Source organism: Tachysurus fulvidraco, chromosome 13 (assembly GCF_022655615.1).
Source record: "Tachysurus fulvidraco isolate hzauxx_2018 chromosome 13, HZAU_PFXX_2.0, whole genome shotgun sequence".
In the NCBI taxonomy this organism is placed as follows: domain Eukaryota; kingdom Metazoa; phylum Chordata; class Actinopteri; order Siluriformes; family Bagridae; genus Tachysurus; species Tachysurus fulvidraco.
In genome coordinates this window covers 17,703,894-17,720,542 of record NC_062530.1, presented here as the reverse complement: position 1 = coordinate 17,720,542, position 16,649 = coordinate 17,703,894, and the positions used below count along the sequence as shown (strand labels likewise).

The following is a 16,649-nucleotide window of genomic DNA, read 5'->3' as shown; positions in this document are numbered from 1 at the left end:
GGCTCTTGGTGTTATGTTAGTGATAAAAATATAAAGGCTAATTTATTGACCTACACCGTATTGATAATTTATATAATGTTTTTAATATAAAAACATGTTTTATATCTAAATCTTAAATTATCAGAAAAATAATATCTAAATAATTCATTAATAATTCATTCATTCATTCATTCATTTTCTACCACTTATCTGAACTTCTCGGGTCACGGGGAGCCTGTGCCAATCTCAGGCGTCATCGGGCATCAAGGCAGGATACACCCTGGATGGAGTGCCAACCCATCGCAGGGCACACACACTCTCATTCACTCACACACTACAGACAATTTTCCGGAGATGCCAATCAACCTACCATGCATGTCTTTGGACCGTAGGAAACCCCCAAGGCACGAGAATAACATGCAAACTCCACACACACAAGGAGTAGGCGGGAATCGAATCCCGACCCTGGAGGTGTGAGGCAAACGTGCTAACCACTAAGCCACCATGCCCCCCCTCTAAATATTTTAAACTTGATAAATTATGGGGTATGGATGCCAGTTAAAAGAGGCAATGCCAGTCAGAGTTTTGGGGTGAGTGTTGCTTGCATCTACAAAGGTCCTGTGTCAAAAAGGTTTAAAAATTACAGGAAACCACATATGGTAAAAGCATCTTCCAAACCTGATTTGAGGAAGCAGACACTATATGGCAGACACTGTTAGGATTGAGGACACTTTACCATTCCAACCCAGATGTAAATTTGCTGTTATAATTACCTCCACTGTTCTGGACTGTGGGGGTTTGCCCATTCAGTTTCAAGTGCATTCACAAGGTCAGGCACTGGTGATGTGTGAGGAGGCCTGTTGTGAATTCAGTTAAGGACTCAGTCTTAGACCACTTAAGTTCTTTCACAATGATCTTGACAAACCATGTTTCCTCGCTTTGTTCACAGGGGCTTTGCCATGCTAGAACATTTTATATCCTCTTAGTCCAGCATGCATAAATATTCTATACAACTTCAGGTTTGTGCTTCCAGATTTGTGGCAAACAGTTTAAGGAAGAACCATGTATAGGTGTTATGTTTGGATGTCTACAAACTTAGCATATACTTGTAGACATTTACAAGCAAATACAATTTGAAAATGCAGTATGACTAGCAATCTATCTTCCAATGACAACCACATTTTGTATCACATACTGCATCATATAATATACTACACTCTGAATCAATGTAACTCAGGCCTTTGAAATGATTTTATTAAATTTTCTCATTCAGTCATGACAAAAACAAAATCTGGACCACAAGAACTTAATAGTTTCAGGTACATAACAGTGTAGTATCGATATGCAGCAAAAGCATTTGTGCTTATCGATCCCTGTACCTTTTTTTGAGAATAGGTGTTTATGTGTTTGGATTTGCTTTTCAAACCAATTTCCTGTGAACAGCATGTGAAACTGTTTTTACTGTAGCAGAGGGTGAACGCTGTGGACCAGAAAATAGAGAAACACAATGTAATCATTGCTGGGGTGAACCTATGTAATAAATGTTAATAAAATATAAAATGACAGTAAGAGAGACTGAGTATTCACTTCTACCATTCATTCACTTATTCATATGATAAATTATTCATTCATCTTTAGTAATTACTATATCTTGGTATAGGGTGCAGTAAATCCGGAGTATATCCCAGGGACCCTTTGCACAAAGCAGTGAAACAACCTAGATAAGACCCTTAAAAAAATTTTATTAATTTTTTTGCTGTACCTCTACTGCCACTTAGTGGGAAACTAATTAAGTACACAATAAAACTATGTAAGGCAGCACTTATCACAGCATTATTGGTAGATGTCTTATTTCATTTCTGTTGGTAGCCTTAAGGTAGAGCAATTGTGCACATTTGTACAAATAGACTCAAGAAATGTCAATACACCATTAACATAAAGAAAAATCTGCAAGTACAAGATTCTGGGGAAAAGCTAAATGATACAGAAATACAGTTTCTACTATTCTAATGACCCCAGCATGAAATTGTTAAAAACTAATTAACTTAGAGCAAGATGCATGGCCTGCATTTTAACATTCAGAATGTGGATCTTTCATCATCAACTGTTTATTCCTCAATGCAGAATATTGTCTATTCATCACACAATTTTGAGGGTACGATCTGCATTTTAGGATTGTGGCTGTAAATGATGGAAGTCAAGAAGTTAAATCAAAGTCTTTTCATAAATGCCACATATTTGATATATGGATTCATAAATCATTCTGTGCTGCTGAAAATACAGGGCTTGTTAGGGCTTGGTTAGTTCTCATTTCAGAGATGCAAGACATAAAATTTTAATGATCGTTTGTCTATACACTAATATGGCTGAAGGTCTGTGGACATCTGAACCTCACATCCATATGCAAGTGGCTATTGATTCTTCGTTGATATCTCTAACACTCCTCAAAACAATTAATATTACATTTAGTGTTGTATACTCTCACCTGTTCATAATTGAGGATCGTGTTGCGTTTTGCTTCGGGGAGTCCTTGTCTTTTCCCTTTGGTTTGGTTCACCTTTTTCCTGTTTGTTTTGCTGTGTCATTTTCCTGGTTTTTGTTGTTTCTTTTCCCTGTCTGTGTTTCCTGTTTTGTTAATAAACCATGTTTTAGTTATCCCTTCATTTGGGCCTGGTTTGATTTTTGAATACACCCCATTCTCTGACAATACTGCTACTGATTAATATAAAAGAAGAGCAGGGGGTAATTTTTTTACTGTTCACAATGTGCAATACCATGCTGATTTGTTCGCAGGTAAGGAAGCAAGAGTTAAAAAAAATAATCCAAGTTGTTGATGTGAAATTTAATGTTGAGGGGGTGCTTCGGGGGCTGTTACTTGTTGTAATCAGGGAAATACATGGTGCAACTTTGCCTTGAACAAAGCACATGCCTAGCCCAAACATTCCAACATGTCCCTGTACACAAAGTGAGGCCTATGAAGACCAAGGCCAAGGCTACTTTCCAAGGCTAGACTGGAAGATCTCAAGTGGCCTGCACAGAGACCTGGCCTCAACCCTACTGAACACCTCTGGGATGAATTGAAATGCAGACTTCACACCAGGTTTCCTCACCACATCAGTGCTGATTGAGCAAATCACCACAGCCAGGTGGTTATTACAACAACAGAGGGGGGATTAATTCTGAAATAGGATTTTCAAAAGAAAAAGCACATATAACTGTAATTGTCAGCTGTCTTTTAGCCAAATAGTATATGGAGTTTGACTGAGCATTAGATTCAAACTCAATGCACAACAATTATTTGCATACATACAGATGATATTCATCTGCCTGCTACAAAATTCTTCATTGACTACAAGGGCTGTTAATTAGTTCCATCAGCTGGATTCCAGAACACAATGGCTAGGAATCTTTACCAATGTATACCTGGAGAGACATTTATTAGTACATAAAAGTTAAGTTTATTTTCTTTATTGCCAGGGGTTGTAATCAAAGGAGAGAGAGAGATAGAGAGAGCGTGTGAGAGAGAGAGAGAGAGAGAGAGAGAGAGAGAGAGAGAGAGAGAGAGAGAGAGAGAGAGAGAGAGAGAATCTAAATAAACTATAAGTGTAATAAGATATAATAGCATAATAAAAGAGAAATGGATTTTGGATTGTTGAAGTTATAGATTGCAGATAAGGCTTGTAAGTATGTTACTTGATATTCTGAATGTCTAGTGAATTACTGCCTGTCTATTGTTTGTGTTTTATGCTTTAAGCTCTCTTATGTTTAGACTGAGTTGTCTAAGGCATCTTCTCATCCACTGCCTCATTTATATGACTATCGTTTACATATTTTATAAATTTTTCTCTATTACACAATATGCTCATAATATATTTTATTGAGCCTGTTAAATTTGATACCCTTTTACATATTCAAAATGATAATGTTTAGTATACTGACTCTATTCACTTATATGTACATAAAGTTGAAGACACTAAGGTTATTCATATTTTTGTAAGGATTTTCATTTTTCACTATAAGCTAACAATAGCTCATTGATTGAGTGAGAATGAGTTCATCCTCTTCTGTTCAGAGATATATCTCTGTGAGAAAGGAGCTGTTGTAAATGTAAAATCAATTCTACAGGCACCCTCATCTCAGATTTATTAATGATCCTTTTTAATAAAATAAGCTCCTTATTTCAGTGTGTATGGTAATTGGCGATTTATTGGAGCCACTGAGTTTTTATTCTTGAACTAACTAACAACAGAATACATTTGATCTATAAACATATTTAGGACTGTTTGTTTTTAATGTTTGAGTTTTGTATTAAATTCTGTTCATGTACTAGTCAAACAGGATAATAACTAAATTAAATTAACTAAACTTAATTATACAACTTTGTAAGGTTTGATTGTGATTTTCAAAAAGATAAACATCAGTCATTCCGTGTCATGGCTACAGCAGAGTGCTCTGGTGAGGACAGTAGAATCCGGGGCATGCGGAGACCAGTAGCTTTATACCAACACACTATGACCAAGCCTAGGGCAAAGACAGTTGCAAACTGGCCCATGAGAAGGTGAGAGCTGGGATTAAGAATCTGCATGTGATCCAGATGGTGGGGATGCACCAACAAGGTGCAAGAACAAGATTAGAAAAGCTATTTGATCGGAGGATCTCCTAGTTCAAATTGTGACTGGATGAGCTTTTCTGAATGAAGTTTGTAGTGTAAGTGCTGCAGACTAGCAAGGCAGATATCTGCGTTTGTCAGAGCAGGAGAGAAACCCCATCCCCAGCCACAGTTATAGACCTGGCCTGGAGGGAACAGTTGGTGAGATGAGCTCTGATTCCCAGAAAACATCACAGAGACAAGACATAGTGCTGCTTTCAGTAACATCAAAGCAGGTGGTCATGCCAAAGCTAAGCCCTGGTAGAGAAAATGTGGAGGCCAATGAAAAGGAGCCAAATGGGTGGAAAGTATAGCTCATAAAGACTTTGGAGCTCAGTCCCTGGACATAAAATATGTGTAGAAGAGGAAGGCCATCAGAACCACCACAGAAGCAGCAAAGAAGGCATCTAGATTGCTGGAGATCAAAATAAATGGTATTTGGATGCATACTACTTAGATAGGGGTCAGGTGTGCAAGTGTCATGCGTTAATTCATCTGTGTTTCTGATTGTGTTCAGTAGACATATTTGTGAGGAAAAATCTATGTGGAACCACTGGCACAGAGTATGCATTAATGGTACCAATAGGGTTTGTCACAGTCTCTGGGGTGGTTCTACTTGTATAAGATATGTTGGCAAGGCTGAAGAATAAGTATGTAATCCATTGCACATTTAAAAATGCAATGCACACATTAGAAAATACAATACAACCGTTTATTTGAATATATAAATAAAGTAAAAATTACCAGTACAGCTATTTTGTTCTTCCTAACCATGACATATAGACCGTCATACCGGTATATCGCTACATCCGTGCTTGTGACGTCACACGCGTCGTGGTGCTGTGTAGATAACTAACTGGAGCTCTGTGAGGAGATCTCGTGTGTTTCCATTAATACACATTGGCGTGTTTGCATTTCAAACTACCTTTGTTTTTTTTATATATATGTATTTTTTACAAATTTCTCTTTTGGGCCAGAACAAAAAAATCTACAAAGCTGAAGTTGCTTCGGTAAAGGTAAGTGCGGAATCTAGGTAAATCTTTCAAAATGGCTGTTTTCAGTCCCAGCAGCAGTGAGTCGTTGTGAGCAGCATTAGCTCGTCGTGAAAATAACGCAGTTAGCCGCAAGCTAACTGTATAAAATGGCGTCGTCTTTTTTTTTCCTTTTTTCTTTTTTAAACAACTCCTTTGTCTGTGTTGGGTCATGTAGCCATGTTATTTCACCTGCAGTCATAAATGGCTGTATTGTATTTAATTAAAGAGCTAGCTCGGTATAGGGAAGAACAAAAACACGACATCTTCTTGTAGGTTAGCCGGTTAGCTGGAGCTAACTTAGCTACGGTCTATGGTGTAAATGCGCAGTTATAAATTGCGACACATTAAATTGACCACGTTAAAATGGGTAGGATTCGTTATTTATGACGTTAATTCTAAATACAAATCCTATCCAACATTATTATTGAATCGCTATTGACTTATTTCTTAAACCGAATTCTGACGTTTTTTTCCAGGTAAAAAAAAAAATCTTGTAGGCCAAGGATGCTAAAATATCCTAGCTTGTTAAAAACCTGGTTTGCACCTTAATAATAAAGATAATATATCAATAGTGATAGTTGATGCAACGAGCACCTAATTGTGTTGTTCAGTGATTAGTAGCTGTAATAAATGTAAGGCTCGTCATCTTGCTGCAGTCCTCTAACGTCGTGTGTGTCTGTGTGCCGCAGCTCGGTCTTTCCTCCACCCCACCCTTTCTTCATCATTCTTTGGAAGATTCATCGTTATCAAGCCGCCAAAGTGGAGAGTGTGATCGCAGAAGGGGGTTCTTCTCGTTTCAGGTGTGTGGTCCTGATGATTTGTTCTCGCCTTTAATCACCCTATTGATCCTTCCATCATTAGTCAATTCTCTTTTGTTCCAGTGCTTCTTCGGGCGAAGGAGGAGGTAGGGGTGCACCTGAGCACGATCCCAAGACTGCTGGAAACAGGTGAAATAATTATTGAGTACAAAACGTTTTACATAATTATAGGTTGTTGGTTATTTAAGTAATGCTGTCCTGGTAAGTACAGCAGTATCCATTTAACCAATACTTGCTTAACATTTACTTTGATTTCATTTTAGTAGATGGGTAAATTTTGTTTTCTTGACAATGTTACTATATGGGTATGTCTAATAAGCACATTCTATCCATATCCAGGAAGCAAAGCATATGTCCTAAGAATTAATTTTATCACGTGCTATTAAAAGATCATGTAAATTGTCACCGCATAGAAATATAACATACATCGTATACAGAAGTGCATTGTGCAGCTCACCTTGCATGTATATCAAAAGCCCTGTTCAGCAAAATAGATGTGCAGATTACCTGCTTTTTTTGTTGTTGTTGTTGTTGTTTTAAAGTTTTATGATGTCACAATGCATAGTTCACAAAGAGAAAACAATCAGAGTGAAAGTAACCAAAAATGCATCTTTCACTTCCCCTTTCATTGAATTGGCTTTTGTTCTGGGCAAAACTTATTCGCATTTAACCCAACTGTTGCTTTTCTGAAAAAGCGAAGTCTGTTACCATTGCAAAATCCATAAAAGCATCTACAGCACAAGTGTAGATGCTGGCAGTCAGTGTGCTTCTATTTTTGCAGATTTTGCACTACAATTAATTTAACTGTACTTAACATAGCTCTGACTTTTCTTTCTAAGCGAGTACCTGGGGAAAACCCCAGGGCCTAGCGTTCAGAAATGGGTTCCTTCACGAAGCACTAGACGAGATGTCAACTCCACTGATGAAAAAGAGCATCAGGATGCAATATTTAGAAAAGTAAGAGGGTAAGTATCCTTTATGTTGTTCTATGAATCAGTTGATACTGTCAAGCTTAGACTATTGCCTATATATTTAAAGACAGTGCATTTATGTATCTCTTTGAACATTTCTATTGGTAGGATACTTAATAAACTGACCCCAGAAAAGTTTGACAAGCTATGCCTTGAGCTCCTCAATGTGGGTGTAGATTCAAAGCTCGTCCTCAAAGGAATCATCTTGCTGGTAGGTGAAACAAAACAAAAAAACATTTTCAATTGCAGCAGCTTTGACAGTTTTACCAGCTGTAAGCAATATCTTATTTTATTTATTTTGGTATATTTTTCATAGGTTCAATAATGAGTTATTTTACACAGTATCGGAGTTGGAAAAAGTTACTACCAAACTGTACAGGCTTTCAGCCTTTTTCTGATATTTGAATTCAAATCAAGTGAATGGTTTAGGAATCACAGAAATCACCAAAAGAAGGTTCAAATGTAAATTGACAATTGGCTGCTCTGCTGTTATCTGGCAAGGTGTTATTATATAAAGCTCATAAAAAGTCTAGCCATTGACTGTGCTCTCCTTTTGAATCTATTTTCAATTTTAGTTTTTTCAGTCTAAAGTGCTAAACATCCTTGGATACTAATTTGTTTATGGAAATTAAATAAAACTTGTCATAGATATAGCAAAAACCATCAAGCATGACCAAATAAATTAGTGGACTTTTTAAAAGAAATTATGCACTGTTGAACTCAGGAACACTAATAAGCCAGGAAGACCATGGATGATAACTGAGAATGAAAGAAAAATAATTTCCTTGGTTGAAGAAAAACCCTTTCACTAAAGATGGCCAGGTCAGGTACATTCACCAGGAGGCAGATATATCTGTTTCAAGTCAACATTCAAGTGGAGACTTCATCAGAAGGTAGAAATATAGTAAATACAGAAGGTTTACCACAAGACATGGACACCTGGTAAACTGCAAAAAAAAAAAACTATTTTTTTTTTTACTAGTAATGTAGGTGGCTAACTGTTTTGAATGGCTGAGAGGTTGTCCTGCAATTGAAGATTTAGTCAAGTTATGATATTTTTAATCATTTTAAAGTAATAAGCATAGTGAAATATTTTAATACATTTATTTTATAGGCATGTTTAAGTTGTTTCTATAGAGTTGCACAAGTGAAAAAATATCACCCATGCTAATACCAGTGGAATCCAAAACCAACATGTTTGCATTTCATTATTTAATATTATTATATTATTATTATTATTATTTTATTTGTCAACAGATAATTAACAGGCTTTCCAAATCATTAAGTAGCAAATTAGTCCTGGATTCCAGTTATTTCAGTTGTCTTGTTCTATTTCCCTTTGTAGATCGTAGACAAAGCCCTAGAAGAGCCAAAATACAGCTCAATCTATGCTCAGCTATGTCTGCGTTTGGCAGAGGATGCACCAAACTTTGATGGCCCAGGAACTGAGATTCAAACCCCACAAAAGCAGAGTACAGTAAGTTTGCAGTACAGTTAAGTTTTATTCTGTATGAAGTTTTTAAAATTGTGTTGTGACTAAATCCTGCTGTCTTGTGTCATGCTTTATAGACTTTCAGAAGACTTCTGATTAGCAAACTTCAAGATGAATTTGAGAACCGCACCAAAAATGTTGAAAGTGTGTATTTGCAATCCCACCCTTTAATTTTGCTTATGAATTCAATCATGTTGCTGAACTTGTACCCTTCAATTTCCTTTCTGTAGTTTATGACAAAAAAGACAGCCCTCTCACTTCAGAGGAAGAAGAGCAGCGTGCCATTGCCAAGCTCAAGATGCTTGGTAACATTAAATTTATTGGGGAACTTGGCAAACTTGATCTCATACATGAATCTATCCTTCATAAGTGCATCAAAACAGTACGTAGTATGTTTCGTATCTTTTTTTTCTTCTTTATTTTGTTGTGGTGGTTAGTTAATGTTATGTTTTTTTTTTAAAATAAAATTTCCTTAAGCTTTTGGAAAAGAAGAAGAGGATACAGCTTAAGGATATGGGGGAGGATCTGGAGTGCCTCTGTCAGATAATGAGAACTGTGGGTCCTAGACTTGATCATGAAAAAGCCAAGGTAACTGGACTGGATTTAATGAATTATTACCATTTCATAATTTAGTAACTACCATAAATCACGAACAAATTTTCCTAAATCTGCAGTCTTTGATGGATCAGTACTTTGGTCGCATGCGATCGTTAATGAACAACAAGGACATGCCAGCCAGGATTCGTTTCCTATTGCAAGATACGCTGGAGCTACGGGAGAACAATTGGGTTCCTCGCAAAGCCTTTATTGATAACGGACCAAAGACGATTAATCAGATTCATCAGGAAGCAGTGAAGGTGAATTGCTGCTTTTATCTCCTAGTAATATGTTTTACGAAACTCTCCAGACAGTTTCTTTACATTGGTTGATTTTGCAGAAGGTAATAAAATGTGATCCTTTCTCCAGGAATTGGGTGTCTTCATTCCACCCATGACCCATGGATTAAGAATGGACTTTTTTCTGGAAGGGCCCTTCATGCCATTCAAGATGAAATTGGATAGAGAAACTCTGGGAGGATTGGCCGACATGTTTGGACAGATGCCTGGTGAGCTTCACATTAACTGTGAACATAATGTACATAATTGTTATGAAATACCTTTCTTTTTAAAGTTTTTAAGAGTGTTTTACATGTTACATAGGCAGTGGAATAGGAACGGGTCCAGGAGTAATCCAGGACAGATTCTCACCCACGTTGGGACGTCACCGCACAAACCCGCTTTTCAATGGCCACATGGCTTTTGCACAGCCTTCTCAGTTTGACTTGGCTATTAACCCCTTTATGAAGTCTAATCAGGTAGGTCAGTGGGGCTACAATAACTAACACAACAACTATGTACATGTAAGCTTGCTTGTTTATAGGAGCATATTAAGATTTTGTAAAAGAATTTCCCCAAACCTCCCATCCTTAGGGACAGAATCAGCATTTTCAGATCCATTCTGCCCAGCAGCAAGTTCAATCCAAGGACATGCACCCACGCTTTAAGAAGGGGCAGCTTAATGCAGATGAGGTAAACCACAAGTTGCACATATTCTCTTGTTCCTTAACGCACCCAGTGATTATAAAAAGACGCGTTATTCTGAGGGATTTTACTAGATGTCAGCTTTTCTACCTTTTCTCCTCTTGATTCCTTCTTCTCCTGTTCTCTCTTCTGAAGCTGACAACTGGTCCGTTGACTGCGATTATGAGATATGAGGGTGCAGATTTTTTAACATGTATTGTGATCATGATGAACACTTGGTACTAATTTGATTTGCCCATCTTTATGTCCTGTAGATCAGTTTGAGACCAGCTCAGTCATTCATGTTGAATAAGAACCAAGTATCAAAGCTTCAGCCTCAGATTCCCACCATGATGCCACCCAGTACTCAGACACCACCACTTGGACAGGTTGTACACCTGTATAAATACCTTGAGTAAAATGATATTATTTGACTACGTGTGTCTCTTTGGGATACTAACTGTTTAGCTACTTCTGTTTCTTTACATCATGGTGAAGCCTCCACAGCTTGGTTTAAAAACTAATCCGCCTTTGATCCAAGAAAAACCTCAGAAGATCACTAAGAAGCCTGCCCCTACCAAGGAGGAATTGATCAAAATGACAGTATGTATTTAGATTTCTGGTTCTATGGTGCACTTTACTGTGTGTATGGCAAAGCTGCTCCACTTGTTCAGTATATTAAAAAAATCTCACCTGAGACCTGTGTGCACCTTTAGGAAACATTAATAGCGGAATACCAGAAAAATAAGAATGTGGACGATGCAGTCAACAGTGTGAGAGAGATGAAGGCTCCCAAACATTTCCTGCCAGAATTGTTGAGTAAGCTTATTCTCTGTTCTCTGGAGTGGTCTGATGAGGATAAGGAACATGTTGGCACTCTGATTCACACATTGCGCACAGAAGGACTTGTCACAGGAGAAAATTTTATGCAGGTACATTTTTTTGTGTGTGTAAATTCTGAATAGCTGTATAAGATGTCCAATTCAGAAATTCCGACTAATCTACCCACCTTTGTGTAAGGTTTATTTATTTTACCCATTTGTCCTTCCTCAGGCTCTGATGAATGTGTTGGATCAGTGTCCGAATCTTGAGACGGACATCCCTTTGGTGAAGTCGTACCTGGCTCAGTTTGCAGCACGTGCTGTCATTGCCGAACTGGTCAGCATTGCAGAGTTGGCCCACCCTCTTGAAAATGGCACTCATTTCCCCCTTTTCTTGCTGTGCCTACAGCAGGTATCCAAAATGAAGGACCGGGATTGGCTCACTGAGCAATTCCAGCAGAGCAAGGTTAACATGCAGAAGATGCTCCCAGGTGTGTAACTCTCTAACATTTCATAATCGTAGTGAAATTGATGTATCTTATAAATCATTAAAAAAAATATATTAAATTAATACTTTTGTCAGATTTTGTCAGTAGTAAGATTCTACATGTTTTCTTGTTTTCCTCTCAGAAATAGATCAGAATAAAGACAGAATGGTGGAGATTCTTGAAGGGAAGGGCTTGAGCTTCCTCTTTCCACTGATGAAACTAGAAAAAGAGCTCTTGAAGCAGATCAAAGCAGACCCTGCTCCACAGAGCATTTATAAATGGATCAAGGACAACATCTCGCCAAAACTTCACATAGACAAGGGCTTCATCAACATTCTTATGACCAGGTACAGAGAGCAAAACATCTTATTAATATTATTATAGTATGAAAGTTTAGTCCACTATGTATTCTCAATGTAGCCAGTATTATTGTGATGGTATTCAAGTCCTCTTTTGTGTTTCAGCTTCCTGCAGTACATCTCTGCTGAGCTGTGCCTGTCTGAGGGTGATGACAACCTGGGTGCCCCCAGTAAAGAGCAACTCGAGCAGGAAAAGCAGCTTCTTCTGTCCTTCAAGCCGGTTATGCAGAAGTTCCTCCATGACCACACTGACCTGCAAGTAAGTGCCCTGTACGCTCTACAGGTGCACTGCAACACATATTCTTTTCCTAAAGGTAAGCTACTTGCATTTGCGCTTATACAATTTTAGAATATTCACATGAGGATTTAGAAACTGTATGAATCATCTCTGTGCTATTTTATGCCTGCTCCTATTTAGGCATGTTGCTTCGTTACTTTGTTCATTTCTATGACATGGAGATCATTGAGGAAGATGCCTTCCTTGCCTGGAAAGAAGATATCACCCAAGAATTCCCTGGAAAAGGAAAAGCCTTATTCCAGGTGATTATTGTTTAAAGCTATTACCAGAGGAGGTTTGGAAATGTTTTTTAAAAGAAATTTTAACTTTTGTACACCTATACCCTTTATTTTCCAAAATGTCTGTGCCAAACACTGAGTTGTAAATAAACTCTAGCAGAAGTGGGGTGCTGAATTCAGGGAGCTTGGTAAAAGAGCACTTCTAGTTAGTATATGGTAGTTCATGCCCCACATGTTTTGTGAACACAAACATGCATATTGGGGCTTAATGTCCTGTCCAGGAGTTCATACATTCTTGTATAGTTCAAATCTTGGTGCTTTTAAGACACAGCTCAAGATAGGTAACTATAGTTTTGAAGTGAAATAGTCGTTTCTCCCCGTGTTATAAGTTAAGTGATTTAATTTATTTTACACTCTGTACTTTGAAATGCTCATATAAGCTTACTGCTATTGGCAGTATTTGACTTGTTTACCCCTTTTTCTCAAGGTGAATCAGTGGCTGATGTGGCTAGAGACGGCTGAGGAAGAAGAGTCAGAAGAGGAGGCTGACTGAAAGGGAAGAATCACCGATCACTCAACCCTGCTGGTTACCCCACTGCAACAGCACATGCTTTTCACCTCCTGCTATGTTGCTAGATCCAGTGAACATCTTGAAATTTATTATTGTAATCAGAATCTTGTCTATTAACATAATATGGATATATTAGTTACATTTACTTTAATATAGATCAATTTGTTTTACTGGTGAAAGTTGCATAAAGGGCCTTTCTTGATCGCTAAACCTGAGCAGTGATTCTTAGTTTTTTAGTTTTGTTATGCACAATAATAAATGCCTGTGTGATTTGGTTTAAATCATTTTAGCATGTCTGTGTTTTTGAACAAAGTTGGGTGATGCATCTAAATGGCTTCTTCAAAGGAACACACAAATAAGACCATGTGTCTTTTGGGACTGCAATGTCTGTTTATCCTTCAACATGCATGACCTTCCAACTAATCAGAAATTTGTTTCTATAACCTGTTAGTAGTTGTCCATTTCTACCTCATTTAGGATATCATGTACGACACACTACTTTTTTCCAGAATTTTCAGCAAAGCTTTAATGTTTATTGGATACTGTTCATTAGGAAGAAAGGGAAAAAAGGTGACTGCTATGTCTTTGTTCTGCATTAATGTAATGACTTCAGCATTTAACTCTGATGGATAAGTAATGCCTGTCAGGTACAATGTTGCAGTAGCAAATGTTCTGCAGTATTATTGCAATGTGGTTGCAATGGTAGATGCAGTAGCTTGTTATTGCCTTGGATATAAATTCAACTAAAAACAAAGATCCAAACAAAGTTGATATTTTAATCATTAAAAACTAAACTGTAATTATTAAAAATGAATAGATAACCCACCAATCTGCATTTTATATTCAGAATAAGTGAAAGTGTTTTGCCCTTGTCAAAAAGTAATGCACAGGATACCTGTTACTGACAAGTGTTTTAAATTTATTTGACTTGCATTGATTAAACATTTTTTTCTGAGGTGTTTGTGGCTATGTGTACGTATGAATATATAACTTACAGTCATGTCATGGAAAGGTTTTTAGTGCTCTGTATGCTACTCTACAGTTTCAGTAAAGGAAATCGATTACCAAAAAGTTCATGCTTCCTGTTCTTTCACAATGCTGTATAAGACTAAAGATTGCTTTACATGTTCATGAAACTGCTGTTGAAGCAATGACAGTTTTGATGTTATTCCTTGATACCATCTTTAATATTATGTATTTAGTTGTAGCTGATTTTGGTGACAAAAGATAGGCCAACTCGAAATGTCATCAAAAAGCAGCATGTCATCATGTCATTCTCGTTATTTTCAGTAGATGTTAATGCTTGAGATGGAGCATGTGACATGCAGTTGACATAAAAGACGCTGGGCAAGGCCATTTTAAAATGGAAAAATCCCAACTTTGTACATGGTAGTGTGTAAACATCTTGGTTTCCTTACTTTTTTAAATCAGAACTTTAAAAACCTCAAGCCATTTATATCATTCTTGGTCGGTGGGAATCCAGAAGTACTCAACCACTTTTCGACTTCGCCTCAGAATGCTGCTCTCATGGGGATCTGCTCCCACTGCTGACAGTTCACTGAACTGAGCTGGTCCAGAGTCTCTTCCTGGTGTGGGAGCTGTAACCCTGAGAATGGTCCTAAAAGAAAACAATTGCATGTACTTTTGAGTTTAAAAAAAAATAAAATTCACTAGCTAAAAATGGGACATGTAATTCAGTAATGTACCTTCCTGAACTCTTTTCTGAATCCTCATCACTGGCTTGAGCTTTTGAGATATACACAGGATCCCCCTCCTAAGTAGTTAAAAATCTAATCAGACCTTTTTTATTTTAGTTAGTAAAGGTTTATGGCATGGAAAACAGATTACCGTAAAGTTTCTTGGAGTTCCATCATGGTTCTTTAGGATCTTAATCCTCTGGTCACTTTCAGCCATACAAAGAATGTAGCTTTTTATGTTTGCTTGACACTGGATTAAAAAAAACATGATGAAACTGATTTATATTAATACAGTATACAAATGGTTCCAAGAGGTTCAGATGGAAGTTAACCTTCTGTCTATAATTGGACCATTATTGTGACTTACTGCTTTGTTCTGCCTCTGTGATATGAGGTCTTCCTTCTCTCTGAAGATGTCTGCAAGTGCTTGGTGTTTTTCCCGCCAGCTGAGACACTCGCTAACTGATTTGTCTTTTTCTCTCTTGGCCAGTCTGCACTCATGCTCAGCCTGCTGCTGCTCTTTAATGGCTCTCTCGCTCTGTTCCTCAGCGGCAGCAGCCCTGCGTCTCCAGATCACCTCCCTACATCCCGAATGCTTGTTAGTGCAAATTTACTTCAGCAACATGTCTTTAATTCATTGATGAATGTTCTCACTTTTCTTTAATTGTTGCATTCTCGTCAGTCAGCTCTTTGATATTCTGCCGTAATTTGTTCCTCTCATCTTCCAGTTCCTTGCTCTCCTTTAGGAGAAACTCCTTCTCTCCAGACACCCTGTCCAGTTTCAACATAGCCTCAAAGTATTTTTTTTCAGTCTGGGCCAGAAGCAGCTGTGTGTTTTTGTGCTACAGAAATCAGGGTTAAAACAAGCTGATATTTAATTACAATTAAACAGTGTGTGTCGCTATACAAACACACTTCTTTAATACAGAGCAAAAAGAGGAAGTATGCATCTTCACAAATTGGTCCATGTTGAGACATACGTGTGCGTACCTCTTTACTCAAATTGTGTAGCTCTTCGCTAAGTTCTACTTTGTCAGCCAGTGCTGCATCTCTCTCTCCTTTGCTTCCTAGTGCACGAGCCTCTGCCAGAGTTCGGTTCTTTTCCGCCTCACTTCGGGACTTGTCTGCCTCCTCCACTGCCTTGGAGCACATAGTCACCCTCTGCTGGCTCAGATGCAGCTTTTGTTTTAACTAATAGCACCAAGAGAAAATAAACCAGGGCCCGAAATCATAGAGTGTTCAGAGACATCCTAATTTAGCTTAAAAATTCCTAACTAGGAATCTTATCTTAAGTGATTCAGGACCAATTTCAGAGCAACTCTGAGCTAGGAAAATACAAAAACATTTACTAGGTATAACATTCTTTTGAAGACTGTGATTAACTGTACAATATAATTTTCGATATAGGCACTTATTAAAATAAGGTCTATTATAAGCCTTCACTTTTTCCCTATGTTAAGTCATTTGAGGCTATGTCCTGTAGGGATTACGTTCGTGACCGAGCTGTATGTTATAAATGTAATGTAAATGTAAATTTCTGCCCCTATGGCATTTATAGATACACTAATATCTCCGAAATTATATAATTTATCATCTATAACATTTCTGCGCCGTGTTGGAGATGTTTATGTTTACATTTACATACTGATATGGCATTGATGGTATAGAATTTAGCAAACTGCTAAGAAACCAGAGC

The 16,649-nt window shown here is 37.6% G+C and overlaps 2 protein-coding genes and 1 non-coding gene across 3 annotated transcripts; 2 read left to right on the top strand and 1 right to left on the bottom strand.

Annotated features, from left to right (window-relative positions):
• The first annotated feature begins 4,412 nt into the window (after window positions 1-4,412).
• On the top strand, window positions 4,413-14,211 carry eif4g2b (eukaryotic translation initiation factor 4, gamma 2b). Its single transcript, XM_027161618.2, has 22 exons — window positions 4,413-4,537; window positions 6,111-6,137; window positions 6,351-6,461; window positions 6,543-6,608; window positions 7,319-7,444; window positions 7,559-7,661; window positions 8,796-8,927; window positions 9,020-9,086; window positions 9,173-9,324; window positions 9,420-9,530; window positions 9,617-9,799; window positions 9,909-10,047; window positions 10,142-10,296; window positions 10,412-10,510; window positions 10,777-10,890; window positions 11,000-11,104; window positions 11,218-11,433; window positions 11,555-11,813; window positions 11,953-12,157; window positions 12,275-12,483; window positions 12,588-12,709; window positions 13,173-14,211. Exons 1-22 carry the CDS (start codon window positions 4,413-4,415, stop codon window positions 13,236-13,238), a joined length of 2,892 nt encoding a protein of 963 aa, XP_027017419.1. The 3' UTR covers window positions 13,239-14,211.
• Window positions 10,549-10,701, top strand: LOC113652799. The gene has a single exon (XR_003442947.1). It is a non-coding gene; the product is annotated as a small nucleolar RNA SNORD97 (small nucleolar RNA).
• A 152-nt stretch (window positions 14,212-14,363) lies between the features above and the next one.
• Window positions 14,364-16,139, bottom strand: LOC113652503. The gene is made up of 6 exons (XM_027161617.2): window positions 15,944-16,139; window positions 15,608-15,795; window positions 15,321-15,534; window positions 15,105-15,203; window positions 14,963-15,030; window positions 14,364-14,874 (listed from the first exon to the last, which is right to left on the bottom strand). Exons 1-6 carry the CDS (start codon window positions 16,103-16,105, stop codon window positions 14,715-14,717), a joined length of 891 nt encoding a protein of 296 aa, XP_027017418.2. The 5' UTR covers window positions 16,106-16,139; the 3' UTR covers window positions 14,364-14,714.
• Between the last annotated feature and the right edge of the window lie 510 nt (window positions 16,140-16,649).